Below are 26475 nucleotides of genomic sequence, written 5' to 3' on the forward strand. Positions count from 1 at the left end.
CTACCTCTTGATCCATTCTCATCATGATATGAGTACAAGTCATGATTTACTACACAAAAAACAATGTCCCCGACTAAGCAGCATAACTACGACATGCTCGATGACAGTGACAAGCCCAGAGAAGTCGAGATCTCCCACAGCTTCTTCAAGCCGGCTGGAGAATGTGGTGTATGAATGCAACCTTATACCACATGCACAGCAGCGATAATTTGACGAATATTCAGGGGACGACCAGATAGTTAGGACAATTAGGCCAGACATATATTGCCGAAGAAGGTCACAGTTCAACCTGCATCAGCTTTTTTCTAGGCATATACATCATGTACCATAATGCTCTCTACTCCACCTTATGAGAAGGGGCTTTTATTGGGCCATTCACTAATATTTCCAAGAAGCACACTAACACAACCTTCGCCAAACATCCATATTGACGTTTAGATGAATGGCTATTGGCTGTTGACAACATAGCTATCCTGGGTTGCACTATGGTTACATTTGAATATCCTACAAGCTAGAGTGGCTACGCCTGGTCTTCAATCATAACCTTCATCCACCTTTGTTCCCATCAACACTCTGAGTTGACAGGGGATGGAATGGTTTCTTTCAAATTTACTGGGTAGCTGCAACTGATGACTAGAGAGCAGCACTGATCAAATGATCAACAAAGTGATACCCAGCCTGCCAGATGCTGTGAAGCATCGTCCAATGGCCTGGCCTATCAGACGAACAACTTACAATACACCATATCTGCATAACCGCTCAGCACATCAACCCATAGACAGCAGTCAGCCTATTGGCACGGACTTTCCGGGAAGTCAAATGACCATGCCCTAGGAGACGAGTGTAAGCTTGACAACATCCAAGGCACAAGGCACTCTCTTACCCCTCTATTGGCAAGAGGGAGCAGCAAAGTCAATTTTGCCAAGACCATAAGCGCAACCGTCCTCGCTTACTGCTCAATTTGTGTTATTTTTACAACCCTTCAATTCCTACCATACGCCTTGGGCCATGCAGGCCACAGTATGGAGTCAAATGTCCCCTCCGGCATACCCGACTTTAGCTATATGTCTGGTTTACACCACCCTTCTGCTCGAGGGGTCGAAGAACGATAACCCTCCCTCGGCCGGCGGAATTTCCGAGTGGTTGGATCCACTTCATTAACAAAACGGTTTGCGGATACTGGTGGTATAGCGCACCCGTGCACGCAACGGCATTGGACCGTTCGGTTTGCCAATGTCCAAGCGAGAGGGCTAAGACGGCTGACAGGTGGGCTAAGAATAGACGGCCCAATTATAGGCTACCTCAATAATGGCATAGAACGCCGTTGCAACAGAGTGATTTGCGTTGAAGATCGCACCCCTTTACGGGGAATCTAGACTGAGGCGCGGGACAACTCGGTAAGTGGGAATTTTGCCCTCTTCTTGAGACTTCCCCCGCGGCTTGAAACTGCAAACCAGTTGATCTTCTGGCACATCGCAATTATCTACATTCGCAAAATGGTTTCTGTTCCAACCATTGTCCTGGTTCCTGGGGCGTGGTGCACCCCGATTGTCTATGATGCTCTGCGTGCTACTCTAACCTCGCGTGATTTACCTTCGATCGCCATTGCCCACCCCTCCATTGGTGCGGAGCCACCCTCGAAGACTCTGACCGACGATGTTGCCCACTTGCGGTCTGAGCTAGTCTCGATGATCGACAAGGGGAAAGACATCATCTTAGTGCTACATTCATACGGTGGAGTTGTCGGGTCCGGGGCGGTCGAAGGGTTGGGCAAGGCAGAACGCGCGCAACAGGGGAAACAGGGTGGGGTTGTCATGGTCGTGTACATGAGTGCATTTGCCATACCAAAGGGGAAGAGTCTCCTGGATATGCTTGGAGGCCGGTTCTTGCCGTTCATGAAGGCAGAGGTGAGTTCAATGACATCGCGAATTTGCGACTTTCACCTTACATGATTCAGGGTGATTACGTGCATTGCCTTGAAGGGCCTGAATACGGTTTCCACGACATCCCACCTGTCGACCAGGAACTGTGGACATCCCGGTTGACACATACTTCTATTGCTGTATTCTCCGGTGCCTCGACCTTTGAGCCTTGGCATGTCATGCCGACCGCCTATATCATCTGCGAGGAAGATCGGGCACTTCCGCCACATGTGCAGAAGCAGATGGCAGAAATGCTAAACACGAAGTGGATCTATAGATTGATAAGCTCCCATTCGCCGTACCTGAGCATGCCGGACAAGGTGGCGGATATTCTGGAGGAACTCGCGGGCAAGACTTTGACTAGTGGTGCGGGAATCTCCGCCAATTTGTGAACTGCATAATTCTATAATACCTCTTTCCCAACATTATATATAGGACGTAAGATCTGCCTGTCTCAGATTTCAATCACAGAGCCACCATCCTAGACATATAGAGGACACCAGACACATGAGTCATTTGCCTGCACAATGCCTCATCAGCCTCATCAGCACTACCCATGAACAACTCAGCCTCCGTGGGGCGCCAAGGCAAGGCTGCAGCAATACCCGGAAAAAATATAAATATAGAAAGATCCTCCAAAGTAATATCCAAGACTATTATCTGTCTGGAACCACATCATCTATAATCATGATGCCGCCTACAGCATCTCCTCATCCCAATATTCATCTCCTCTGCATGGACGAAAAATACATCCGTGCCTTCGAATCTGTCTTATCGACAACCACCACATCTCCCAAATTTCCTAAGATCACCTTCCACAATTGTTCTCTCTCTTATATTTCCCCGAACATTCAGTTCGATGTCATCGTCTCTCCAGCCAACTCTTACGGCCGGCTAGACGGTGGCTTCGACGACGCCATCTCACGTGCCTTCTCCCCAACGACAGACTACCTCGCCTTGACCCGCCACACGCAAGGGATCCTCTATCGCGATTATCGGGGCTACCTGCCTCCGGGATCATGTACGCTCATCCCTATCCCGGAGGAGTTGAACCATCGATCGAAGAATGTCTGGGGAACAAGGTACTTGGCGCTCTGTCCGACCATGAGAGTGCCGCAGAATGTGCGCTGGGATCGGGAGATTGTGTATGAGTGTATCTGGAGCTTGTTGTGCGCTATTGACAGACATAACTGGGATATTGAGAGGACAGCAGACGGGGCAACGAGGATTGATAGTCTCTTGATGACCCCGTTTGCGACGGGGTGTGGGCTTGTCTCGCCTGAGAAGTGGGCCAGACAGATGATCCTGGCGCTCAATCATTATGTCGATGCGGTGCAAAATCCGGAGAAGTGGTCCAGTCTGGATCTGGGTCAGGCTATGGTGTATTCGAGTGAGGTGGCGAGGACTTGGGAGTTATAGTTGGATGTTGGAGGGTGTATATCTGACACCTGAGAAGGCAATGGGTGATGAAGAAATAGGAAGATGCATTGCGTGCGGAAATAATATATACGCACTTGATTGATGGCGTGTAACTGCAAACAAAATTTGATAAGAGAAAAATAAATAAGAACATGATGAAACAGACGGATTGTGTGTTTGGAGATGAGGTGCTCACATTTCGTTGATGCTGTATAGCTCGAGACAAGGTTTGGAATGAGGAAGCCGAACAGAGAACTACTTCGAAACGGACGACGATTTGTGTGTGGAGAGGAGGTGTTTAACATTTGCCATTCATCGGAGACGTATACTCGAAGGTTCTCATCGGCAAGACAAAGAGGCGGACAATGAGATCTGAAATATATGAAGAGCGACTCATCAGTTTGTGTGGACAAGGCATTCGCTCTATCAGTGGAGTATATAAAAAAGTATAGACACAGGAGAGATTACTAAGAGAATGATGAAGATGCACTGGGCCTTTAGGAATCAGATGTTCAGCCTTCGTCAGAGGTGTATAAAGACATATCTGCTCAAATCAGCGGTCGATACCCTCTATCAGCGCGCCTTTTCTGGCGGTCCTGCTTTATGGGAATTGCCATGACACCATAAAGGAGGTAACTTGGCATACTCTGAATACGAGGCATACTCTGAATACGAGAATGTCTGGCAATGTCTTGGAAGCAACACATCATACAAAATTAGCTAGATTCAACTCACTCAAAGCATGAATAATGGCCTACTCTGAGGTCCAAATGGGGCCTTGTTACCGGCAGGTTCCTTTATCTATGCATGATCGACATGACCACCCTGATACAGATTTTGCAGACTCAGAGTTCAACAACACGGGGAGAATTCGACCTATAGAATCTCTGAGAGCGAGCATATGCTTCTACACGGAAGCCAACCACAAATGGCCGGTGTCTCTTGGATACTGCCGATTATATCTGTCTCAGAATTCCAGCTACCATTGTCCTGGGTCCCTCAGAACTCAGTAAGGGTTAAGCCACGGATACCTCCATTAACCACCCCACAAATAATAGTTAACCGCAGTCCACTTACTTCATGCAACGACAAAGCTATCCCACCCCCTCTACCATCATCACACTTGGCAGCTCTCCAACTCCCAACCCCAGACGCAACAGCGCAATTCCCCTTTCACATCTATACCTCCATCACGGCCACACCCAGAACAATGTCCTCATACCCAAGCAATCCCAGTCGTCATTCAGTACCTTGTATACCCCCCTTCACAGCAACGATAACCTTACTCAAAGTACCCCTGTCCATATATATACCACTATGAATTTAATCCTCCCGGTAACACAAGCATCGAACGTTGCCATCACCAGTCCAGGAGCCACCACCACCACCACCACCGTCGCCAACTATGCCTTGCACGCCTCGCCCCTTCAAGGCCCCCGTGCCCAACGCCAGCCCGGCTCTGGAAGCTGTGGCCGAGAAGCTTCGTGCCAGCGGCAGCAGAAGACTCCTCACGGCAGAAGGCATCAGATCACTCTCCACCTCGACGAAGAACCTCATCGACAATCTATATACCAACGTCCGCAAGAACTGCTGGGCAGACGCCATCTGCGAAACCCCAGCAAGCATCCGCTCCGGTCGAATGGACCCCACTGGTAGATGGCACCTTCGTAACCCTCACGTCTCCGCCTACACCGACGACCTCTCCCACGCCATCCAACTCGGCGACATCGACGAAGTCGACTACCACCTGTCGTCCCGCAGGATGCCCCTCAACACCTGCGACCGCGAGGGCAACTCCCTCCTCCACCTAGCCCTAACCACCGGCCACTTGGGCATCGCCGATCTCCTCCTCGAGAGTGGCGCCAGCCCCCAGTATAGCTTCGACCCGGAAGTCCCTGAGCTCGACCAACTCTTCCAGTGTCCCGACCGCGTTGCCCCCCAGCTCAGCTCCATCCGCGTCGACATCCTCCGTCTGCTGCTCAGATACGGCGCCCAAATCTGCCGATTCCCCACCCTCAACGTCCTCTTCGACTCCCCCGGGAACGCCCCAGAGCTCCTTCAGCTCCTCATCAAGAACCATCCGGATGTGCTCCACGAACGCTCAAAATCAGGCCACACCATCCTCCACTCGGCCGCCGCGTTCGGCACTCCCGAGGTATGCGACTTGCTGCTCGCTCGTGCTCCGCACCTCCGCACCACATACACGGACTGGGACGTGACGCCCCTGCACATGGCAATCCTGGAGAGAAATGAGCCAACAGCCTGTTTCCTGATCTCAGCCGATATGAGCCTGCAGACGCGCCACGGATACGACCGCACCGAACTGTTCCTAGCAGCATGTATGGGCCTGCGTCGCGTCGTCAAATTACTACTATCTACTACGGCGTTCTTCGCGTATCCGCCGCAGAAGTGGGTTTCGGATGCGAAGGCCGCTGTCCGCGTCGCTTTGTACATGGGCAATACCGAGATTGTGGATATGATTAGACGAAATTTAGGATTGTACGTTGTTACCCTTCAACTAGCCCCCCTTCATGAAAGTATAAATAATATTGACTGATATATTGTCTACGTGTGTAGATCATGGCGCTCATGCTTATCCCCGTTTCTTATATGTCCCCGGCCTACTCTGACCCCGAGTATTATTAACATTCGGGGGATTGAGACTAGGAGGTCGAGGAGTAGACGCGCTAGGAGTGTCAGGGATCATGCTCATACTCATCGTCCACAGCGGTCTGGTGAGGTTGGGTGGCAGAATGTGAATGGGAGTGGGAATGTCTCAGCTCCTGCTCATTCCCTCGCTACTGTAGCCAATTCGGGGACTGGTAATCCTCTGGACGGTCGCGAGAGCGTGAGCGATACTATGAGTTTGGATGCCCAGGTTGATCATTTTTTGAACAGTGTAGGTGGGAGTGGACAGGGTATGCTTGGGGTTATGGATACGGTGGTGGAGAGTATTGAGGAGTTGTGAGTATGGCGGTGGGTGGTGGTGGTGGTGGATGCATGGTTCGTCCGGGTCTGGTATGTGAAGAGGGTGGTTTTGAGTCGTTCGTTTGAGATATCTAAAAGTATTGTTTCTTCTGTATTTGGAACGGGATATTGCATGGTATTATAAGCTGTTTGATGGGGCGTTTCCCTACTACAGACAGCATGGTTCAATGTTACATTTCGGTAGATACTATCCAGAACAGGCTCAATCATGACGAAAAAGTTCTATATTCATATCCAATTCAGAGCAGAGTAATACCTCCCTATGTAATTACCTCCCAAAAAATATCATATCATATCCATCAACCCTCTCACATTTGTACAGATTATACATCCTTCTCCACGACCCCCTTCTCAACAACCACCTGCTGATGAGCCGCCACCGGCTCATCCGCACCCCCAAGTCCCGCCCCGGTCAGATAAAAGTCCTGCGGGTCCGTATCCTGGGCCGTCTGCTCCCACGCCAACCCCTGCTTCTTAATCAATTTCTGGTTCTCCGTGGGCCAGAACGTGCAGATGATGTAGTACATCACGAAGGCGGTCGTGAAGGATAAGATCCACCCGAGATCGCCCATGCGGGTCGCGGTGGTGGAGACGCTGGCGCCGAGGGAGCCGACGAAACCTATACAAGTGTTTATTAATATCTGGGGCGTTATGGGAGATGAAGGAATAGACGTACCAGGGAATGGCAGCGCAATTGCGATAATGTACGCGATAACGGCTTGGATGTTCCACCCGCCGTAGTATCGGTAGTTTTTGTTGAGTTTCGTGCCGTCATACAGGGATGAGAGGAAGATGTTGCCTTTGGCGAAGCAGAAGTCTATAATTCGTGAGTATATTTTGATCATTTCAAGGAGTAGGTGGAGGTAAGGACATACACTCGCACACCATGATGGCCACAACGGCACCCATGAACAACGCATATCCGGACAAAAAGTCCTCGAACTTCGTCGCCGACGTGAGAATCTCCCATGGCACGACGGCCCACGCGAGCGTCTGCACGATGTACTGACCGCGACGCATGTTGATGAATCGCGGGAACAGCATGGAGGAATCCGCACCGAAGGAGATCATGTTGGCCGCGATGTTGGTTCCGAGGATCTGTACCAGCCAGGCGAAGGCCACAAGGAACACGGCGAATCGGGTCGTGCCGGACCAGTAGTGGTCCAGGATAAACTCCATCATGTCCCATTGGTTCCTACATAATCAGCAAGGATCGAAAATATTAGGTATTTGGCAGAATGGCGTACCAGATATCGGTGCCGTATTTGTTGTTGATGGCGGCTGTTGCCAGAATACCCAGACTCGCCGAGAGCGTCACCGCGATCGGGTTCGAGAGCAACTGGGTCCAGAGCGGGGCATTGCGAGTTTTAGTCCAGCGGCAGTAGTCGGGTTGGTTGGTGATCAACGTGGCCGTGTTACTGGTCTTATTAGTCTTCTGTTGGTGTGCCAAGGATTCCGAGAGGAGTATCTTACCCCAAGCCACTGTTGATTCCCGCAATAATCATCCAGGCGGTTGCTGTCGTGGATCGTGCCTCGGCCGTGTACATCGTCCCCAGCTGACCCTTAGTGTTGGCCATGGCGAAGATGAACAATCCGAACATGGCGGGCAGGGAAATGAAGGTCTTGAAGATGAAGAACTTGCGCAGCTGGTAGGGACGGAAATGGCAGAAGGGCAGATGCACCAGCCAGCAGAGGAAGAAGGCCAGCATCTTCTGCGTGGTGATACCTGCACTGGATGGGATGTGGTTGGGGATGTCGGTATAGTGGTGACCGAAAATCGCCCGCAGGATGTTGTACATATATTCGGCGCCAAAGTCCACTGCAAGGGTCAGAATGAGGCGTTCATCATTGGAAGCGATCCGTGACAAGCGACTGTCACATACTCTGAATGGCAAACCACACGATGGCCAGCACCGCTCGTGCACCGACAAAGTAGTAGCTCCCCCACATGCCAAACACGCTGCGCCCGACGCAGGGAAATCCAAGATGATATACACTGGCGGCGCGCGAGTTGAATGCCATGGCGACGGACGAGATGAGCTGGGAGACGAAGATGACGACAATCGACTGCCACCAGTTAAGACCGATGCCGATCATGGTCTACAGAATCAGTATACCATCGAAATAAAAACCTTGCAGAAAGGGCCAAAAGCATACCGATCCCAAGGTCCAGTTGGTAAAAGAGATGGACCAGTAGAACGAGACATAGTTCCACCAGCGCCAGGCTGCATCATTAGCACTGGCATGAGCAGACACTGGGTCAAGTTCAAGACTTACTGCACTGCTCCGGAGGAGTGGGAAGCAGATCTGCAGAGAAGGTAAGTTCCAAGTCGCGTGCCGCGCGCAGCAGCTTTCATAGCTACTTGAATAGGGTTTGCCGACCTTCGTTGGACCAGCGCGAGTCCTGGCTGGATTCCAGCTCGAGGGCGGAGACCACCCGACTGCCAAACCTGGCCATGATGTTGAAACTATGGACCAGTAGGAAAGACAGAGGACGCAGTGTATCGACCCCGGCCACCTAAAGATTGAAAAGAGGTCGCATGGTGCACGGCAGCTGCAGGATTTTATTCCGCGGGGGGCGTGGCGCCTGAGCACGCGGCGGGCAAAGATTTGCACCCACACTTTAACTGTGAAGTGATAAGAACAGCAACCAGTGGGGAATGCCTAGAGATAGTGGTGGAGAATTCTTATTTTTAACTACCTTATTGGTTATATGCCTCCCCTCCTTCACGCCGCTGGTGATAAGCTCTGAGATGGCTGGAACCGACTTTTGCTGGAAAGAGTATAGCAAGGGAGGGTAAGGTTGTAACCCTATTTGTCTCGAGGGTTTATCTTAGTCACCCTCGTCCAATCACGGCATCTCCATGCTCCGACGCTATCCCTAAAGGAGATGTCAGCCCCGTTCACGAGGCTGTTCGGGTCATCGTTGTTGCGAAATTTTCTCTTTCTTTCCCTTCTTTGCCCTTCTTTTCCTTTTCAACGAGGATCTCCCGGTCGTGGGTCTACAGTTTAATATTCCAGTGGGGACGGAGCAGTTGGGCTGGTTCCTCGGTGAATGGCCGAAGCAAAAACGGCCATACCTGGATGAGAACATGCCATGCTGCAGGCTACTAAAAGTAGTGGCATGATGGGGTCGGTGATAGGCTCGGCTGACGTTGAGATAAATACTATCTGGAGTGACACCTACCGCTTCAAGATACTAGCAGCAGCTAGCAATGAACGGCGTTGAGCATGGAAGCTCTCGAAGCCTTGCTGGAACACCAGGTTTTTTTGGAACACTGGCCAATGTGGATGGGTGGATTGGTTGGTTCCTCGTCCACCAATCACTGTGCCTATAAAGGCTGTCGGTCAAATATACCGGACCAGACCAAAGCAGCAATGCAATGAATGGCTGGAGCCTAGAGCGGACGACGGAGGATTCATTCCCGATGGCAGGCGGGATAACCGCCGACTATCGCCAGTTTGCACACAGACAGTTATCGTATCAGCCGCGATATCAACACAACGGTCAACACTACAACCAGTATAGTTGTTACTGTCAATCAGATGCTGTTGGGTTCAAAATACTGCTGCTCATTGCATCTCTTTCGGCGTGATGCTCCCTATCTAGTAATAACTGCCGACTGTAAAGGCAGACAGTCACTGACTGGCATAGCCAACAGTGGCGACGCTACTCTGCTGCAACGTTACAGCATCAGCAGTGAAGTTACTCGCTTAGGAGGGCGCTCAGGCACTTGTACGCGCTGTGACTGAGGCGTGACCTCATGCCAAGCACGGTCAAACTTTGTTTCCCCATAGACTGTCAGTCAATACATGTGGACCTTCAGTCTGTTGCATTGCTTTGTCCAAGGGATTATTGTATCGAAGAAGGTTTGATCGGAGAATAGTTAAGATCAAGAAATCAAAGAGTGCATTGAATGAATGGTTGTCTGGATCAAAGAATTTTCCGGTGCCCGCCACTAGTTCATTTTCGGGTTCGCTCAGGGCACGCCGCCAGGAACCCTTCCGGACCCCTTCCAAGAACTTAGGTATCCGGTCGGGAATGCCTTCAACTCTCCCAGAGATGAACCCAGCTGATCAGGGAGTCTCTGGCCCTGTTGCACCAGTCTCAGAACGTATACAGATGGAGTCACCCACCATCCTGCTGCCTAATGTCTCTTGGACCTCCTAAATTGATACGTCCATCACCTCGGGTGGCCGATAATTATGTAGTACACATTTCTTTGTGTGCCTCCGTAGTCAAATACCGATCAACAGGCTCCCCGAAACGAGGCGGCACTAGCCATGGGGGTGGTGATAGATCCTGTTCCATCGCCGGGTCTAGATGGCGGCAACCCGGTGTGTACCTGGTGGTCACTCCCGGTACCTCTACTTCCGACCCCATCATCATGTCGCTGCATTGCTTTCTTGACTAGATAATCCCCAGATTTACACCTCACGAGATCATCTGCATATCTCGGAGATATCATCTCAAGCAGATCAATTTTGAACCTGCGTCTTTGGGTAGGTGAGCAGCGCGTAAACTCCGATGATTCCCTCAAGGCAGGACAGACAGTACCTGCAAGAACCAGCGTTAGCCCACCAGCTGACAGTGGCGGTCCCTCTCTGCTCCTGGACCAACTGCTCATTTCATATAAGCTCAAGGACCCCAAATGCAGGCATAGTTCATGACGCAACGACGGATCCGCCAACCACAGGAAGCGATTCACGCTCGCGTATGGCCCAAATGTTGGGTCGGTTTGGAATCCTGCAGCGAGGTGTGGAAATTGGACGGGGCCATCCGCGACGCGGTGGGGAACATTCCCAGCGGTATGCCCAGTGATGGTAGAAACAGAAGGGACAAGTAGGACACTTCATTTCCAAGGTAGTTATTCACCGTTGACCTGTCTATCACATCAAAGTATACGGCATAGTTAGTAGCACAATTGTACTAGAAACATGATATATCACTAGCAAACGGCCGTTCTGAAACCATCTGCTACCCGCAACCCCGAGCGTTCTTTTAGTCCGAGCGGATCGTGTAATTTCCAGCGACGCCCCCGTCATTCCCCAGATCGCCCAATCACCACCACGAATGCCACTTAATGGCCAAACTGCCTATACCCTGCAATCTCCACCCGATCCAGCATCTCACCGGTTCGTGCTCGAATCGGATCGCCGCCTGGTGTTTCACCTAAAATGTCCGATGGGGGGCGCCATCATTTCCAGCGCCAAAAACCTGTCATCTCATCTTTCATTCATTGTCCCTCATTCATTCCGTTCGGGGGCCAGTATATAACCCTTCAGGGCCCCATCCAGCTGGTCTTGGATGGTTTGGTGTTGACTCCCAGCTTCTGGAAAGCCTGTCGCCTCGTCTTTCGTTTCCCAACTTTTCGTCATTCCTTTATTGATTCTCAAGACTTTACCGCCATGTTCGGATCTACTTCTCGCCTCATCCTGGGGATGCTCAGCTGTGTGGCCCTCCTGCCCAGTCAGGCTTTGGCAGCACACCAGCACGTTGGTCACCGTCACCATCATCCCATCAATCCCACCCAGCAACCCCAGCCCAGCACCCTCATCACTATCGCTCAGGGCACCGCTCCTACTGAAGCCCCTTCCGCATGCTACTGGGCCCCATCTGCAGTATCCTCAGTAATTGCCTCCGCCTCCGCCTCTGCCGCCGCGGTAGTCGAGAGCAACATCACCGCAAAGGTCATCATCCCATTCTACGTCTATCCCGAAGCTGGCGCCTGGACCCCCATGGAAGAACTGTACGTTGTAATATCATGACTATAACATACCCACTTACTAACCTCCCCAGCGTCGCGGCTTTCCCCAACGTCCACTTCACCATTATCATCAACCCCGACAGCGGTCCCGGCTCCAGCAGTCTCCCTGACAGCAACTTCCTGACCGCCGTTCCCAGGCTCACCAGCTACAGCAACGTGCTCGCCATCGGCTACGTCCCGACAGAAAAGGGCACCCGCTCCATTTCGGATGTCGAGAGCGACATCAAGACTTACGCCGGCTGGCCCTCTGCATCCGGTAATTCTTCTTTTGCCGTGCACGGCATCTTCCTCGATGAAGCCCCCAACGCCTATAGCGAGGAGCTGGTCTCATACTACCAGCAACTCGCCAATCTCATCAAAGAGAGTTCCGGCCTAGGACCGGAGAACTTTGTATGTCCCCCTGCACCTACCCCATTCGTACACCACCTTGCATCCGCGGTAACTGATAAATGATATGTATAGGTCGTGACCAACCCCGGCACAGTCCCTGACTCGGCCTACCTCACCATTCCCGACTCCACCGTTGTCTTCGAGTCGCCCTACGACTCGTTCCTAGACGCCGTGTCGGAAGACTCATTCTCTGCCATCAGGGGCGGCAATCACAGTGCCCTGGCTACGATGGTCTACTCCGTTCCGGATACCGTGCATCTCCCGACGCTGATTAGCCAGGTCGGGAACATCTCCGACCAGATCTTCCTGGGAAATACGAGTTCGTATACCGTGTATAACTCGTACATGAACCAGGTCATTCCGTTGTTGTTGCCTGTTTCTTCTTGATATGGTTGGTGGCTGGCTGTCGCAGGGCGATGGGTTAGATAGATGATGATGTGTTTCAATTCTTGTCTCTCGTTTATTTCACCTTTTGTGTATATAGATTTGTATGTTGTGGAACAATATGCATTTTTTTTTCTCCCAGGGGTGTTTGTCATATGTTGGTAGGTAACATATTAGGCTGTGGTTGAAGATACAGTCAGTGTAGGTAGGCCGCGGCGCCACCGCGGGAATTTCAGCTGGGCTGAGACAGTTTCATCCCTATCCTACTGTAGGGATGAAACATGACAACAACCAGCAAAGGAAAGGCATTTGATACATATTTGATTCATTCCCATAAATTCATGTACATATAATATATACATCAGTATAGTAATCCATCGCCTAACTCCCACCATGAACTTAGTATCTAACCTAGTACTAAATAGTCAGCCCTCACTCCAACCCAAACGATATGTCAGAAAGGCGCAACATACAACAGATGTAGGCAGTAACAAATCAGATAATATCACCAACAGCGGCATCTACATCCGCACCAACGCTGGCAGCTGCATCTGCAGCGCCCGAGACCACCGCGCCGACATCAATGTCGATGGGATTGGCGGTGGCGAAGACGGCCAGGAGGGAGAGGGCGGAGAGGAGGATGAACTTCATTTTGGTGTCTGTGAGAGCAGTCAGCATGTTTGCTAAGTATAATCCCATTGGTGAGGTACATACCTTAGTGGTAGGTAGAGTGGTATAGGGTCGTTTGGATAAGTCTTGTAGGTGTGAGAGGTAGAGAGGTAGTAGATGAGAGTGATGGTAGATAGATCTGAAGACCATGAAGGTCAATTTATATTTTTCTCTACAACAATATTATCCCATATCCTCTGCAATGCTCAACAGTCAGAAGAAAGTCTAGAACCATGTCCTTGATGGATGCTCTACATACATGGTTATGACCCAGTCGATCGGAGATAACCATTTTTGGGGAGTTGCGGGGACCCAATTTTGGGTTTCTCGGGTGGCCGGGAGGCGACCGTTGAGATAGCCGTTGATCGATCTGGCGGTTGCTTCAGATATATCGAAACGGGGTGTTTTACTACTTACTAGTGGTAGTCTACTATTCTATCTAGTATTCTGATATATTAAAGATGTGATGTTATCTAAGATGGTGCTAAGGCCAAAGTAATTAGGCCAAATTGGGATAGAATGTGACGAAGAAGAGCTCGCCTGCTTCTTCGATACCGGGTGTCTGCATATTTTAGGTCCAAAGTCCTATCCCTTAAAGGCTGCAGTATTATATTCTACACTTAGACTTAATTCGGATATGGATGGCACATCGGCTGCCTTTCCCACCTAAATTCAAGATAGCCATCGGATATGCCACGGCTACATCTACGTCCCTATATCTGAACCACGGTTCCGTCCGGGTCAGGGGAACTTGACTACGTTCTAGGCGTTTACGTGATCGACTACATTTTCGACCTGCCATTAAACCAAGGTACTGGCTAATCGTATTTTTATGACAGATGCTATGATTGGTTGAGAGGTACTCTGGTCTAGATGCATTCTGTCAATGGATGGTTCAGGACACGTACGACGCTGGAGGAACCAGACTTCATCTCAGTTTTGATAGCAGAATACCGATCGGAAATCTCACAGTTCAATTCAACTCGCTCATATCAAGGCATATCGCTCAAATAACGTTCTCAGTCTGTAGATCCGCTGATCATATCCTGGCTAGCTTGCGGAGCACACTTCCGACCGGCTTGGATGGCGTTAATGTTCATGGAGACAATGCAATCATGGCTAACGGTATCTCCCATCATCCTGGACATAGGTCTACTGGCTTATATCGGGGATGCTGGCTTCATGTTCTAACACAGCCGGGTGCTTCACACCTCCAACTCGCAACTTTGCCCAATCTCTCTCCACGCCCTCCTCGATGTCCGGGTACGGGCCTAGCGGTGTGATCGCCTTAGGGTTTATGTGCCAGTGGCTCTTCGTATACTATTGCAGTTAGCACATACTCTCTGGACGTGTGTAGATCACTCACATTCTCCTTGATGTGTTTGAAGTCCGTAGTCTCCCTCGCAGCCTTCACATCCCAATACATCCCCTTGAGCCAGTTATGCAGTACCGGATAATCATGACGGATGGTCCCCAAATTACACTTGAAGTGCTCCACATACACCACGTCGAATCGAATCAATGTCGCATACAGCATCACATCCAATTCCGTCATCTCCTTCCCTAGCACGAACGGGCCCCCATTCTGCGCGACAATGCGCTCGAGCTTGTTCAGTGCCCCGAATACCCGAACCACGTTACGGTCATATTCCTCCTGCGTGTCTGTGAATCCGGCCTTGTACACTCCCGAGTTCACGTCCGATTGCATCCACGGACTGATAGCGTCGATCTTTGCTTGCAGATGGCTAGGGTAGAGGTCTATTTCCGCCAGCGATGACGGGATCTGGGATTTGAATGCTTTGGGGAGCCAGCGGAGCATTTGTAGACTTTCCTAGATTCAGTACATCCGTCAGTCATTGTAACGACTCTCCATCATAACACAAAGATAGGTAGCATACATTACAAACCGCCGTCCCCGTCTTCGTATCCCATAAGAGCGGCACCGAATACCGTCCTTTATATTCGGGATCCGCCCGAAAGTATACCTTGTGCAAGTAATCCTCCCCGTATAGATGATCCACCGTTGATCCGGGGTACTCGTCGTCCGATTCAGGGAACTTCCATCCCGGCCAGCCCTTGAGATCTCCCTTTGGGTACGCTCGCACAACGCTAGTTTTGATAATGTCAGTGAGGCCCTTGAGGTGTCGAACAAAGTTGACGCGGTGAGCAAATGGGCAGAAGTGTCCGATGTACAGGTGGTAGCGGTCGGGTTCGGCGGGGAAGTCGGTGCTTGGGATGATGCCGTGCCAGCTGTCGGCGGTTCCCGCTTGGTGGATGGTCATTGTGGTGGTGATGTTGATATTGGGAGGTATTGATGGTACTTTGGAGATTCAGTGGGAGGGAAGGGTGAAGAGGAGAGTATTAGGGATGCTGCAGGGACAGTTGGCAATGCCATCATCTGAGGGCTCAACTATGCGGGGTCCGGAGCAATTCCGCACTGGCGTCATGCTGGATTCGTCATCGTTCTTGAAGTAACTAACTAACTAGTTAGTTATGCAACTATGCAACTATGCAGCCATGTAACTAATGCTGTGCCAAGACTGGCCACGTGGTGGGGATATTTTGTCCCAGATATTTACTTGCAACTATATCGACTATCCCCTGAGTACTAACCTTTAAAGACCTGGTTCATGCTTGGCTTGAATTGTGTCGTCATCTGGGCTGATAGTACTATGCTTGGCAAGATCTGCAACATCTGGGTCCCGATAATTATTATCATTCTACTCGAATGAACAATACCCTAAACCGCACTCGACAGTTTGTTTGTTATTACTTTTGCAGAATTTGTTTTTCCAATTCTTGACGAGCACCATTGAGGGGCCATTGATCTTTCGAGAGCCAACAGGTGAATTCATGTAAGATCTCCTGACAGCAACTCTTAACCACGACCAACTAACTTATATTTAGTGCAAACATTCATCAGGGATAATATGTTTTGTTAGCTTTTAAACACCAAAAGCACAGCTGCTACGCTCCAGCTACTTTGCTGCTGACCGCTTGAACCTCAACACCCGGCTTACCCGGACACAATCAGTGGGGCGCAATCAAGCTCCATTAATCTCACAGCTTAGACTATCTCCGAGGGCAGTGCAAGCTTCACGCACCAACTTTCTCCAACAAGGATCGATCGATCGCCGTAAAGCATGCCCGATATGGCCCCGCTAAGCTGCTGTCAGACTAGGCCACCCGCTAAGCCACTCGACTGCGACCGCAACGCGGCATAAGGTGAACTTTTTAGCAGGATGTGATGAAGAGAATGATCCAATTCCCACTCAGTCAAGTTGGGGGCGAAACCTAGTTCCCCCTTAATCAACAAAACAGAGGAAATAAAACCAGGTAGAAAACCGACCCGGTTGACAATTCCTCACACAGAATCTCTACCAGTTCACTGAACCTTTATCACCATGAACCGGTACCTGTCTATCCCCCTGTGCTTGGCGAGCGCTGTTCCTGCGCTAGCAGGTCTGGCGGCCCGCGACCCCATTGGCACCATCTGCACCAAGAACAACATCATCACCACCGACGACTTCATCCTCTACAACAATCTCTGGGGTGAGGACTACGCTACCTCCGGCTCGGAGTGTACCTACCTCGACTATGACAGCGGCAACTCCATCTCATGGCAGACGTCGTGGACCTGGGCCGGCGGCGACGACTACGTCAAGAGCTATCCCAATGCCGTCTTGAACGTCGGTGCCAAGCAACTGAGCACGATCACTACGATTCCCTCGACCTGGAAGTGGAGGTGAGCCAATCTTCCCTATCACCAATTAAGCTACTGTCTAATGATGATATCAGCTACACGGGCGACGACCTCGTCGCCGACGTCTCCTACGATGCCTTCCTCGCCACCACGGACTCCACAACGGCCACACACGAGTACGAAATCATGATCTGGCTCGCCGCCTACGGAGGCATCGAGCCCATTGGCAACTCGGATGGTCCTATCGCCAGTCCCACCATCGGTGGCTACACCTGGGATCTCTACGAGGGACCCAACGACTGGACCGTGTATAGTTTCGTGGCCCGCGAGACTATCACGGACTTCTCTGCGGATCTTATGGAGTTCTTCACTTATCTCGTTGATAATGAGGGTGTCTCGTCGAGCTTGTATCTGCAGACTTTGGGTGCGGGTACGGAGCCGAAGACGGGCTCTGATGCTTGGTTCACCGTTGCGCCGTACACCATTAGCATCAACACTTAGTGGTTGAGATATTTTGACAGTTACGGGCGGGTTGTTTGACCGGGGAGATATGGTGGATCCTTTGGAGATGCATATTGAACAAATCGAAGATACGTTCATAAACAAATTGAAATTAATATCGTCGACGATGAATTTGAAAATACCTAATGGAACAGTAGCAAGTTATACTGCTTGTAATGGTAGAAGTCAAGATGGAGTCTGTCGCTGTGGATTCCCTGTGGCCTCATGGGACTGCTATCCTATTGCAGTGGCAATGTAAATATGCCACGTAAGAGATCAAAAGAAAATTAAATGAAAATTTGGAAGGGACATGCATCATATCATAAGCGGGTGATTGAGAAAAAAAAATCAAAAAGAAATGTTGAGCTCCGATAGGGGGAATCGAACCCCCGGCTGCCGTGTGAGAGACGGCGATGTTAGCCACTACACCATATCGGATTAATTATTATTCTCGGCTATAGTTTACAATCATAAAGCAAATACATACTGTCTATCACGTGCCTTCCGATCGCACTGTTCTAAACAACTTCTTCACCTTCTGTCCATAGTGGTGTATATCACTTGCCCACCCCATTGTCATCAGATTCAAACTGAGTTTCATATGTGCTTGCTTAAGATGTTTTTATAATATATGTTACACCGAGAGAATAACCACGATACCGGTTCTAGCCCACGACTGTCCAGTAGCAGTCCTGTTTCTTGTTAGGCTCTGAACATATATACATCGGCAGTTACGGATTCAATTGCCTTGCGCAAACTTCATCGAACAAAAATGTCGCGACACCCATTTTGCAAGCGATTTAAGGGAGTTACTCAACATCGCACAAAATAGACCGTTTCTGCACTGGAGCAGCAACATATGATCGGAAACTTGAAGATTTCCTGAAGGTACCTTATTCGAATCATGGCTGGTATTTACTCACACCTGCCCAGCCCGTCGCATGACTGGCAGGCTCAAGACTGCGTGTGTAGCCTATTTGCGACCTCTCGCAGGTATACCTCCTGCAGAGCATATGAGAAGTCGGCCAAAACTGGTTTACGAAGGGGTTGGAAATAGAGGCCATAACCTGAAGTTTAACACTCAGCAACCTTCCGCACCTAGACAGCTCTGTTACACAGATGTCAGCCCATCTCTCAGCAACGAGCGGCCCATGCCTCTAACCCGGACGGGTTCGGATTTGTCGGAGATGGACACTGGGATAAGACCAATGAGATAAATTCTTCGTTTAGAGCGCACACCGAACTAGTGAACCAGGAAGATACCGGATTTATGTCAAGAGGTGGGTCTTCTTAATTAAACGCATCGGTACTCATGCATTCGACACTAGCCAGCAACCAAAAAACCCTGGGAATGAATGTTGAATGAAAGTGAACCATGCACTGTAAGTTTAACGACCAGAGGATGTACGACTAAGTTATCAGACTCTCACAAGTCCATTTGATTGCAAAAGAAATTGCGTGTTCATCGACCTGACACTGTCAGTCACACCCGACAAGTCATCGCTATGTTGAACCGTTCGAGTAAAAGCATTCGGTATACTACACCGGCATCCCGACCGCCACCCTGACACGGAGATAGGTTAAATGGTGTCGTATAGCATTGGGAAAGCAAGCGCATCCATCCTTGACATCGGGATGGCTGGCTGAGCTGCCCGTATGCCGCTGACTCAGCGGTATCAAGAGTTGACAGACAAAGCTGCACCTCCATTAAGCCCATCCATGGCGTGCTGCGAAGAGGAGTCTCGGATAAGGGCGTGGTAAAGTTGTAGCTGCTTCCTGCCGAGGCATGCTGCAGTAGCAGGGGTCATCTGCTGACGGAAACGGCAACACCCCTCATATATCATTGCTATTTGTGTTCACTCAATGGAGCACAGGCATTCGCCTGTTTCCTGGTCTTCCAAGTAGGATCACAGGCCTGAGGATCTAGCTATTACGAGAAGCAACGACCCACTCATGCACTTGGAATCACCGCAGTCCGATTTCAAATCCATGTCGTCGTTGGCCTACGTCACCTTATCACTACCCCTCCCTTTGGCTCAGTCACTCCTGAGAAATTGGCGCCTGTTATTTGAGTGGACCCTACAACCCTAAAAAAGGACGTGAAGCCATAGGAATGCGGTAATAAATGGGAACCGTATATTGGGCTACCAATCGAACCCCGGGGGAAAGCCAAGAAGAAGCTACCGCTTCTGCCACGGAATAAGACAGAGGGCGTGTCAAGTGTAACCTCCCTTGTCAGAGTAATCGAATGTCCTGGCCAATCTGCTGATGGCAAGTCTCGGTACGATGGAGTATAATAGTGTAGCCTCATTGACCTTTGTCATGCACATTCTACAAGCTGGAATATTTTCGCTCTTTTGGTGCACACATTGTTGGTGGCTCGGAAGGTGGTAGAATTTCCGGGACAGGGACATCGAAGTTTGACGGAAAAGCGCAACCTAGCTGAAACACTCATGAAGCACAAGAAAGTATCACACTCATCTTACTGACATCGTCCTACTATGCACTAACGGCGATATCCCAGAACCGCGGTGAAGATGCCATGCCAGACTTGGCGTGTACCAGATGCCGAGAGCGCAAGATACGCTGCGGCCGGGAACGGCCTCATTGTCGTAACTGTGAGAGAGAGGGCGGTGTGATTTGCCTGTATCGGATTCCTGCCAAACGCGTAAATCATCTAAAGTTATTGTCAGTCAATCTCTTTGGCTAGCAAGGACATCGATCGCTAATCATGCTATAGGTGCGGTAGCATTGAACGACTGCAGGATCGATTGACGATAATCGAGTCTCACCTTAGTCGACTCCAAGGTCTTGGCCCCCGGACTCCGGGGTTCGAAGAGGACCACGAATCATCACAAACAAGAACCTTGCTAGAGGGTGTATCTGCAACAAGTAGCTGCGTTGATATTGACGATGAAGAGGAGCACAAGGAGGAGGTTTCCAGGATTCTTGCCCCTAAACAGTCAGATTATTACTTTGGACGCTCATGCGTTGCTGCTCTGTGCGAAAACCTCAAGGTAAGGGTTCAGTCGGTACCCCACGCAACAGGGCCTATATGGCGACCGCTCTGCGAAATGTTGCAGCATTTATGCGATATCACAAAAGTATCCGAACCTATCCCGTCATATAGTGACCGGCTCGTCGTTCCACTGCTGCCTAGGCAGCAAGCTACCGCTGCCATAGATCGGTTCCTCCAGAACCTAGACTGCCAGACCGATGTTTTCGTACCGAACAATCTAAGGGCCAACCTCCAGCGCCTGCACTCGCAGCATCAGCCGCAGCCCGATGATGCCGCGTGGGGCATATGCTTCCAGACCATTACCCTGCTGGCCCGGGTCACATCCCAAGCTACGCAGGGATTGCTCGAAAATTTCGTGCATTCCTTTGTACCCAGCCGGGCGGTAGTGGTTTGCCCCGGTCTGCTAAATACGCCTAGACTCATAAACGTTCAGGCTTTGCTTCTCCTCGTATGGTAGTAGACTTAGGACCTTCTGGTGTGCAGAACTGACATTGAATATGTAGAGTGTTGCGGCACAAGCTTTCGACTATTCTGGATCGGCAGAGTTGATATTCGCCCATGCGTGCACACTGGCGCGAATCTTAGGTTTGAATTGCAGCCAAGCTTCAGACCACGGCGACATTGAACAGGTCGAACGAGCCAAGGTACTTCGAGCATTGTACGTCCGTGATAGAAGTTTGTATACGCTTCGTGGATCAGTGCTTTGGATGCCCTGTGGCGAATATAACATCGCTACTCAGTTGCGTGCAACTAGTAATGAGTTAGGGAAGCACTCTACCCGGCTCCATCTAGCCATGGTGCAGGAAGACATACACCGACTGGCTCAAGTCGGCTCGAATTCCGCGAACGCACCTGACAATCAAGAACTGCTGATGCGCATTGAAAAGCAGCTTGATGAGTATGGTCGAACATTGTATTTATTCCACCGCCAAAACGCTCCGTCAGAATGCTGCGGATCCCATGCTATAGATACGATGGAGTTCTTGGCAACGCGAATCATGGCGTTTCAACATGGACAGGAATCATATCACACGCGACAAATTCAGCAAGATGCGCGGTTGAGCTGCTTGCTTTTGCTGATAGCACACGGGGACCAGGATCCGGCGATTTCATACTGCTTCAACGCTTTGTTAACGGGAGAAAAAACCACACCAAATAGCAACCATCAGTGTCATTGTTTCCCTAAAGTGTCATTCACGAGTGTGTTAGACGCGTTCTCCGTTCCAGCCTTTTTCATTCTATTACAAGATCTTCTCATGTTGCGCCCGCGTGAAACTCCAGCTGGCATGATATCCGACTTGGATTTGCTGCGGCGGGTGTCAGCTTGCTATACCGATCATGCTAGTCGAATGCCGGCAAATACCTACCACCAAAAGTTAGCTTGGGTATTTACACAATTGATGTCTTTGGTTCGCGTTGTTGTGGACGCACGTTTGGGCTGTCATTTTATTGACTCACCTCGGGCCCCTGCTCAGAATGACCTCCCCAGTCCCCCATACTGGCCGGTGGCTCAGCAATCAACCGCCCCTTTGAATTGGGAGAGTTGGCTCAGCGGTGCATCATCGCTGGCACTGCCTTCCCTTGGACCTACGACGCCACTCGGGACATGGAACGCTGGAACCCCGGCCCTGGACGGCGAAGGGTTGATGACGTGGCCAACAGCCAGCGGGAGGCCGCCTGTGGCACTGACAAATTCACATTATGAGCACGTAGGTGGTGCTGAAGATAGGAATGCACTGTAAGGTGATGCCTGTAGATTGTGCTTGCCGCTTGTCCTCGGAGCGGAGGTACTTCCAGGCGCTTGTCTGAGGCTGGTGGGCGATGACGATTTGCAGTGACAGCTCAGCATAACTGGCATGGCTAGGCATCGTCTAGGCATATATAGATTCGGCTAGACTGCAACCATACCTCTGTTTTCCCTGATGGAGGATAACTGACTGAAATGATTAACTGTGTGCCAATAGGTAGCACAATATGATGTCTTACAAAAGCCGACTAAGTGGTAATCAGTAAATCGTGTGCGACAAACCACTCGTCAGAATTGAATGCTCACCAAGATCAGTTGGCACTTGGCACTTGGCCCTATTAGACCTTACCATCACATAGTTGTCCTAATTTCCTCTCAACCTTCTGTCTTCCATCATAGGGAATCTTGTAGTGTCTGTTACACTGTGTCTCCGGGGTCCGGGGGTACACCTCGGTTCCCGAAATCCGGCGAACCCTGGCTGTGTTTTCCATAAGTTATGAGGAGGTAATGCATCGCTGGCAAAGCCACTCATTGCCCCATCGTTAAGGATGCTTATAAAGAGGGATAGACCTCTACTAGTAGAATGGCATACAGGACTGTGAAAGCCTTAAACTTATTGAACATCATCGCACATCGATTATTGCTTACTTTCCATTTCTCCCGGCATTAGCATAGTTTAAGAGAATTAGGGGACTCCTCTGCCCTCTATACACAGCCATAAGATTCAACTCACTTGGCTGTGTCTTGATTCGAGATCAGAGCAGAATACGCACACAATATAGATCATCATCTACAGAATTCACCACCATCATGTCTCAACCTCACCCCTTCTCCGGCCACTGGCAACCCAATCCTCACCTCCAGCACCTCTACTACGGCCCCGACTGCGTCTCCCAGCACCTCCTCGATACCCTCCCAAAATCTACATCCAAAGCCATCATCATCACCGGCACGACGCTAGCTACCCGAACTCCACTCGTCCAGCGCCTCCAAACCCTCTTATCCATCCACCACGCAGCCACCATCTCCTCCATAGCCCAACACACTCCCTCCCACATCATAGACGATGCCATCAACACCATACTAACCCTCCACGCTGAAGACCCCACAATCGACACCCTCATCTCCCTAGGCGGCGGCTCCCCCATTGACGCCGCTAAAATCCTTGCCCTTAAATTCCATCAAGCCACCAATATAACCCTAACACACCTCGCCATCCCCACGACCCTCAGCGCCGCTGAAACCACCCCCGCCGGAAGCACCACGCAGCCCGATGGAACTAAAACCGGCGTTCGAGATGCGAAAATGGCAGTTCATGCTATTTTCTACGACCCGGTGTATACGAAATACACCCCGATGAATCTCTGGCTCAGCACGGGTATCAGAGCCCTAGATCATGCCGTCGAGGCGATGTACCATCCCACAGCCAGTGAAGTGCCCTGGAAGATCCTTGCTATATACGCAGTGAGGGAATTATTCGAGTGCTTGCCCAAGGCGAAGAAAGATGGTGATATGAGCGACGACGCCACAACTGTTAGGCTGATGCTAGCTTCATTTGCTAGTTCGGGACTTAAAGGTGAGGATCTGGGCGCTGGGATGGGATTATCACATTCGCTGGGATTAGCGCTGGGGAGTCCGTATGGGATTCCGCATGGGGTTACGAGTTGTGTTACGCTTGGGAAAGTGGTCGGGTTTATGGTCGGTGAGGGGAAGGGGAGGGAGATTGCAAGGTTGGTGGTGGAGGCGGTAGGGGGTGTGAGGACAGGTGAGGATGAGGTCGACGCAAGGGTTGTCGGGGAGAGGATTGTGGCGTTGGTCGAGACTCTGGGGTTAGGGGTTAGGTCCTTGGAGGATTTGGGTGTGGGTAGGGATGAGGTTCCGGTTATTGCGAGGAGAGCTCTGAGGGGAGATGATAAGGGGGAGTTTTATGACAGGGTTGAGGGGTTGGTTGGGTCGTTCTTTTGATGTAGGGATTCAAGGGGGAGTTGAGTGGTTCGTATTTCCGCTACGAGGGTTCGGGGAGATGGTGTCACTTGGCAGAAATAATTGAACGATTGAGTTTTGCCTTCATCGTAATGTTGCTATTGTGTTCATGGCAGCTATGGTGTAGCTGTATGCTGACAGATGTAATCTGCTCGGATTCCGGACGCCGCATCGGAATGTACTCGCTCGTATACACAGTAGGATCATTTATAATGACAGCCACCCCTCCTTGGCATAAACTAGGATAAATCGCTTCCAGAAAGCTAATTTACTAGCCAGGAAAATGACTTCAACTATTCGAGAACTAGCTACACAGATCCTTGCCCTCTGCACCCAACTTGAACAAACCTGCAATGAAGCTGATATCCCCCCTCCGTCACTCTCCGCAGACACCGAAAGTACATTCTGGTCTGATTCTGAGATAACAGCTACACGAAATACAGCTCTTGGTCTCCTGGACGAGCTAACGTTGCTCATACAAGGCCCACAAGAATTTCTACATGAGTTCGTCGCCTCCCACTGGGACCACGGGGCGCTATATGCGTTCCTCCACTCACAGACCCTGGAGCATATAGCCCGCTCTGGGAGGGCATCTATTGAAGACCTCGAATCTCAATCCGGTATCTCAGCGGACAAACTTGTTCGGATTCTTGGGCTACTTCGGTGTCGGCGCATCATTGATGAGCCCGAAACGGGTGTCTATACTTTGACTGCTGTGTCGAAAGAGCTAACCAAAGACAGTGACTCAAGGGCGTGTTTGGAGTTCCAGTACGTTTTTTCCTGCAAGCTAGGGGTGTGAGTGCTTATGGAATAGATTATTCGAGACGCGTATTGCGAGTGCGCATTTGGCGGATGCTTTGGCGCGGAAGCCGAATGGGTATGTCGACGGTGTATCGGCGTTCAAAGAGGGGTGATTATACACCATCACCATCGTATTGTGTGATAGGTTGGTGCTAATGGAATAGATTTGGCATGGAGATGTACGACTGGCACGCTTGCCATCCTGACAAGGGAGAGCGTTTTCGTCGTGCTATGAGGGGAGTCTCGCGCGGTGAGTGTCTTTGTACTTATGTCCGTGCATAGAGATTTGCTAAAGACATCGGATATGCTAGCCCTTGATCCTGCGGATTCCCTAATCGAGGGCTATATCCAACAGCACACGCCCATCACCAAGACCAAGATCGTCGAGATCGGAGGCCGCTATGGCTTCGCCTCTGTCTCCCTCGTACAGAAACACCCAGAACTCTCATTCGAAGTCCGCTCCGACTCTCAAGACTTCCTCGACCGCGGCAGCGCACAAGTCTCATCTTCTTGTCGGGAACGAATATCCTTCAGGCATTGCCAGTCACTTTTCGATTCACCCCCCACGTGCGATGCGCATACGGTATGGCTATACGTTATTAGGAATTTGCTGTGGAATTGGTCTGATACAGACGTTGTGAGATTGATGAGAGCTATTAAGCAAGGAGTGGGTGCATCTACCCGTATCTTGGTTACGGATGGAGTATCTCCCGTGTCATCGCAGTTCCCACTACAAGAGGAGATGGCGTATCGACGGAGGGATATTACGACTATGAGTATGCATAACGTGAAGCAGAGGACACAGGAGGAGTGGGTAGGGGTGTTTAAACAGGCTGCCCCGGGTGTACGGGTGGAGACAACGTTTGCGAGAAGTTCGCATGTCTATAAGGGTATGTGGGAGATCAGCTTTGTCGATGAATGATGATGGAGATAGTATTTAGAAGAGCTATTGAATCTACATTGGGTAGTAACGTGACGACGGAATTGTGTAGATGAGAAGAATGAATATGTACGTCGAAAATACCGTTCATGGACTCGCTTGGCACTTTCCAGTTCTTAACTTTGCTGTCAAGCATGGCACAGGTTATGGCAGATCCTCAAGGTTGAACCCGGAAAAGGCACTCCAAGGTCACCACATGCCCAATCGCAGCATCAGCCCATAATTATGCCGATAACCACCG

At 50.5% G+C, this 26475-nt stretch overlaps 11 protein-coding genes and 1 non-coding gene across 12 annotated transcripts; 8 read left to right on the plus strand and 4 right to left on the minus strand.

Moving 5' to 3' along the window:
- Positions 1–63: 63 nt before the first annotated feature.
- AtWU_10446 (alpha/beta hydrolase) lies at positions 64–2314 on the plus strand (the record flags this gene model as incomplete). The annotated part of the gene is made up of 3 exons (XM_035505550.1): positions 64–168; positions 1377–1907; positions 1958–2314. The coding sequence occupies 3 exons, from the start codon at positions 64–66 to the stop codon at positions 2312–2314; spliced, it is 993 nt and encodes a 330-aa protein (XP_035361443.1).
- A 295-nt stretch (positions 2315–2609) lies between these two features.
- AtWU_10447 (uncharacterized protein) lies at positions 2610–3341 on the plus strand (the record flags this gene model as incomplete). The annotated part of the gene is made up of 1 exon (XM_035505551.1): positions 2610–3341. One exon carries the CDS (start codon positions 2610–2612, stop codon positions 3339–3341), a length of 732 nt encoding a protein of 243 aa, XP_035361444.1.
- A 1405-nt stretch (positions 3342–4746) lies between these two features.
- AtWU_10448 (ankyrin repeat domain-containing protein) lies at positions 4747–5898 on the plus strand (the record flags this gene model as incomplete). The annotated part of the gene is made up of 1 exon (XM_035505552.1): positions 4747–5898. One exon carries the CDS (start codon positions 4747–4749, stop codon positions 5896–5898), a length of 1152 nt encoding a protein of 383 aa, XP_035361445.1.
- A 754-nt stretch (positions 5899–6652) lies between these two features.
- AtWU_10449 (uracil transporter) lies at positions 6653–8787 on the minus strand (the record flags this gene model as incomplete). The annotated part of the gene is made up of 9 exons (XM_035505553.1): positions 6653–6948; positions 7006–7146; positions 7205–7524; positions 7577–7747; positions 7803–8148; positions 8213–8429; positions 8487–8554; positions 8607–8636; positions 8712–8787. 9 exons carry the CDS (start codon positions 8785–8787, stop codon positions 6653–6655), a joined length of 1665 nt encoding a protein of 554 aa, XP_035361446.1.
- Positions 8788–11738: 2951 nt separating this feature from the next.
- AtWU_10450 (spherulation-specific family 4 protein) lies at positions 11739–12874 on the plus strand (the record flags this gene model as incomplete). The annotated part of the gene is made up of 3 exons (XM_035505554.1): positions 11739–12079; positions 12130–12487; positions 12560–12874. The coding sequence occupies 3 exons, from the start codon at positions 11739–11741 to the stop codon at positions 12872–12874; spliced, it is 1014 nt and encodes a 337-aa protein (XP_035361447.1).
- A 492-nt stretch (positions 12875–13366) lies between these two features.
- AtWU_10451 (glutathione S-transferase) lies at positions 13367–13690 on the minus strand (the record flags this gene model as incomplete). The annotated part of the gene is made up of 2 exons (XM_035505555.1): positions 13367–13530; positions 13582–13690. 2 exons carry the CDS (start codon positions 13688–13690, stop codon positions 13367–13369), a joined length of 273 nt encoding a protein of 90 aa, XP_035361448.1.
- A 1002-nt stretch (positions 13691–14692) lies between these two features.
- On the minus strand, positions 14693–15822 carry AtWU_10452 (putative cell wall organization protein/glutathione transferase (Gto3); the record flags this gene model as incomplete). The annotated part of the gene is made up of 3 exons (XM_035505556.1): positions 14693–14860; positions 14907–15371; positions 15439–15822. 3 exons carry the CDS (start codon positions 15820–15822, stop codon positions 14693–14695), a joined length of 1017 nt encoding a protein of 338 aa, XP_035361449.1.
- A 1122-nt stretch (positions 15823–16944) lies between these two features.
- On the plus strand, positions 16945–17744 carry AtWU_10453 (xyloglucan-specific endo-beta-1,4-glucanase A; the record flags this gene model as incomplete). The annotated part of the gene is made up of 2 exons (XM_035505557.1): positions 16945–17285; positions 17339–17744. The coding sequence occupies 2 exons, from the start codon at positions 16945–16947 to the stop codon at positions 17742–17744; spliced, it is 747 nt and encodes a 248-aa protein (XP_035361450.1).
- A 366-nt stretch (positions 17745–18110) lies between these two features.
- On the minus strand, positions 18111–18182 carry AtWU_t253. The gene has a single exon. It is a non-coding gene; the product is annotated as a tRNA-Glu (tRNA).
- A 2099-nt stretch (positions 18183–20281) lies between these two features.
- Positions 20282–22505, plus strand: AtWU_10454 (fungal specific transcription factor domain-containing protein; the record flags this gene model as incomplete). Its single annotated transcript, XM_035505558.1, has 3 exons — positions 20282–20379; positions 20485–21211; positions 21267–22505. The coding sequence occupies 3 exons, from the start codon at positions 20282–20284 to the stop codon at positions 22503–22505; spliced, it is 2064 nt and encodes a 687-aa protein (XP_035361451.1).
- An 815-nt stretch (positions 22506–23320) lies between these two features.
- AtWU_10455 (iron-containing alcohol dehydrogenase) lies at positions 23321–24475 on the plus strand (the record flags this gene model as incomplete). Its single annotated transcript, XM_035505559.1, has 1 exon — positions 23321–24475. The coding sequence occupies one exon, from the start codon at positions 23321–23323 to the stop codon at positions 24473–24475; it is 1155 nt and encodes a 384-aa protein (XP_035361452.1).
- Positions 24476–24776: 301 nt separating this feature from the next.
- AtWU_10456 (S-adenosyl-L-methionine-dependent methyltransferase) lies at positions 24777–26216 on the plus strand (the record flags this gene model as incomplete). The annotated part of the gene is made up of 4 exons (XM_035505560.1): positions 24777–25261; positions 25308–25403; positions 25459–25544; positions 25606–26216. 4 exons carry the CDS (start codon positions 24777–24779, stop codon positions 26214–26216), a joined length of 1278 nt encoding a protein of 425 aa, XP_035361453.1.
- Positions 26217–26475: the final 259 nt, after the last annotated feature.

This window comes from Aspergillus tubingensis (genome assembly GCF_013340325.1).
Source record: "Aspergillus tubingensis WU-2223L DNA, scaffold_13, whole genome shotgun sequence".
In the NCBI taxonomy this organism is placed as follows: domain Eukaryota; kingdom Fungi; phylum Ascomycota; class Eurotiomycetes; order Eurotiales; family Aspergillaceae; genus Aspergillus; species Aspergillus tubingensis.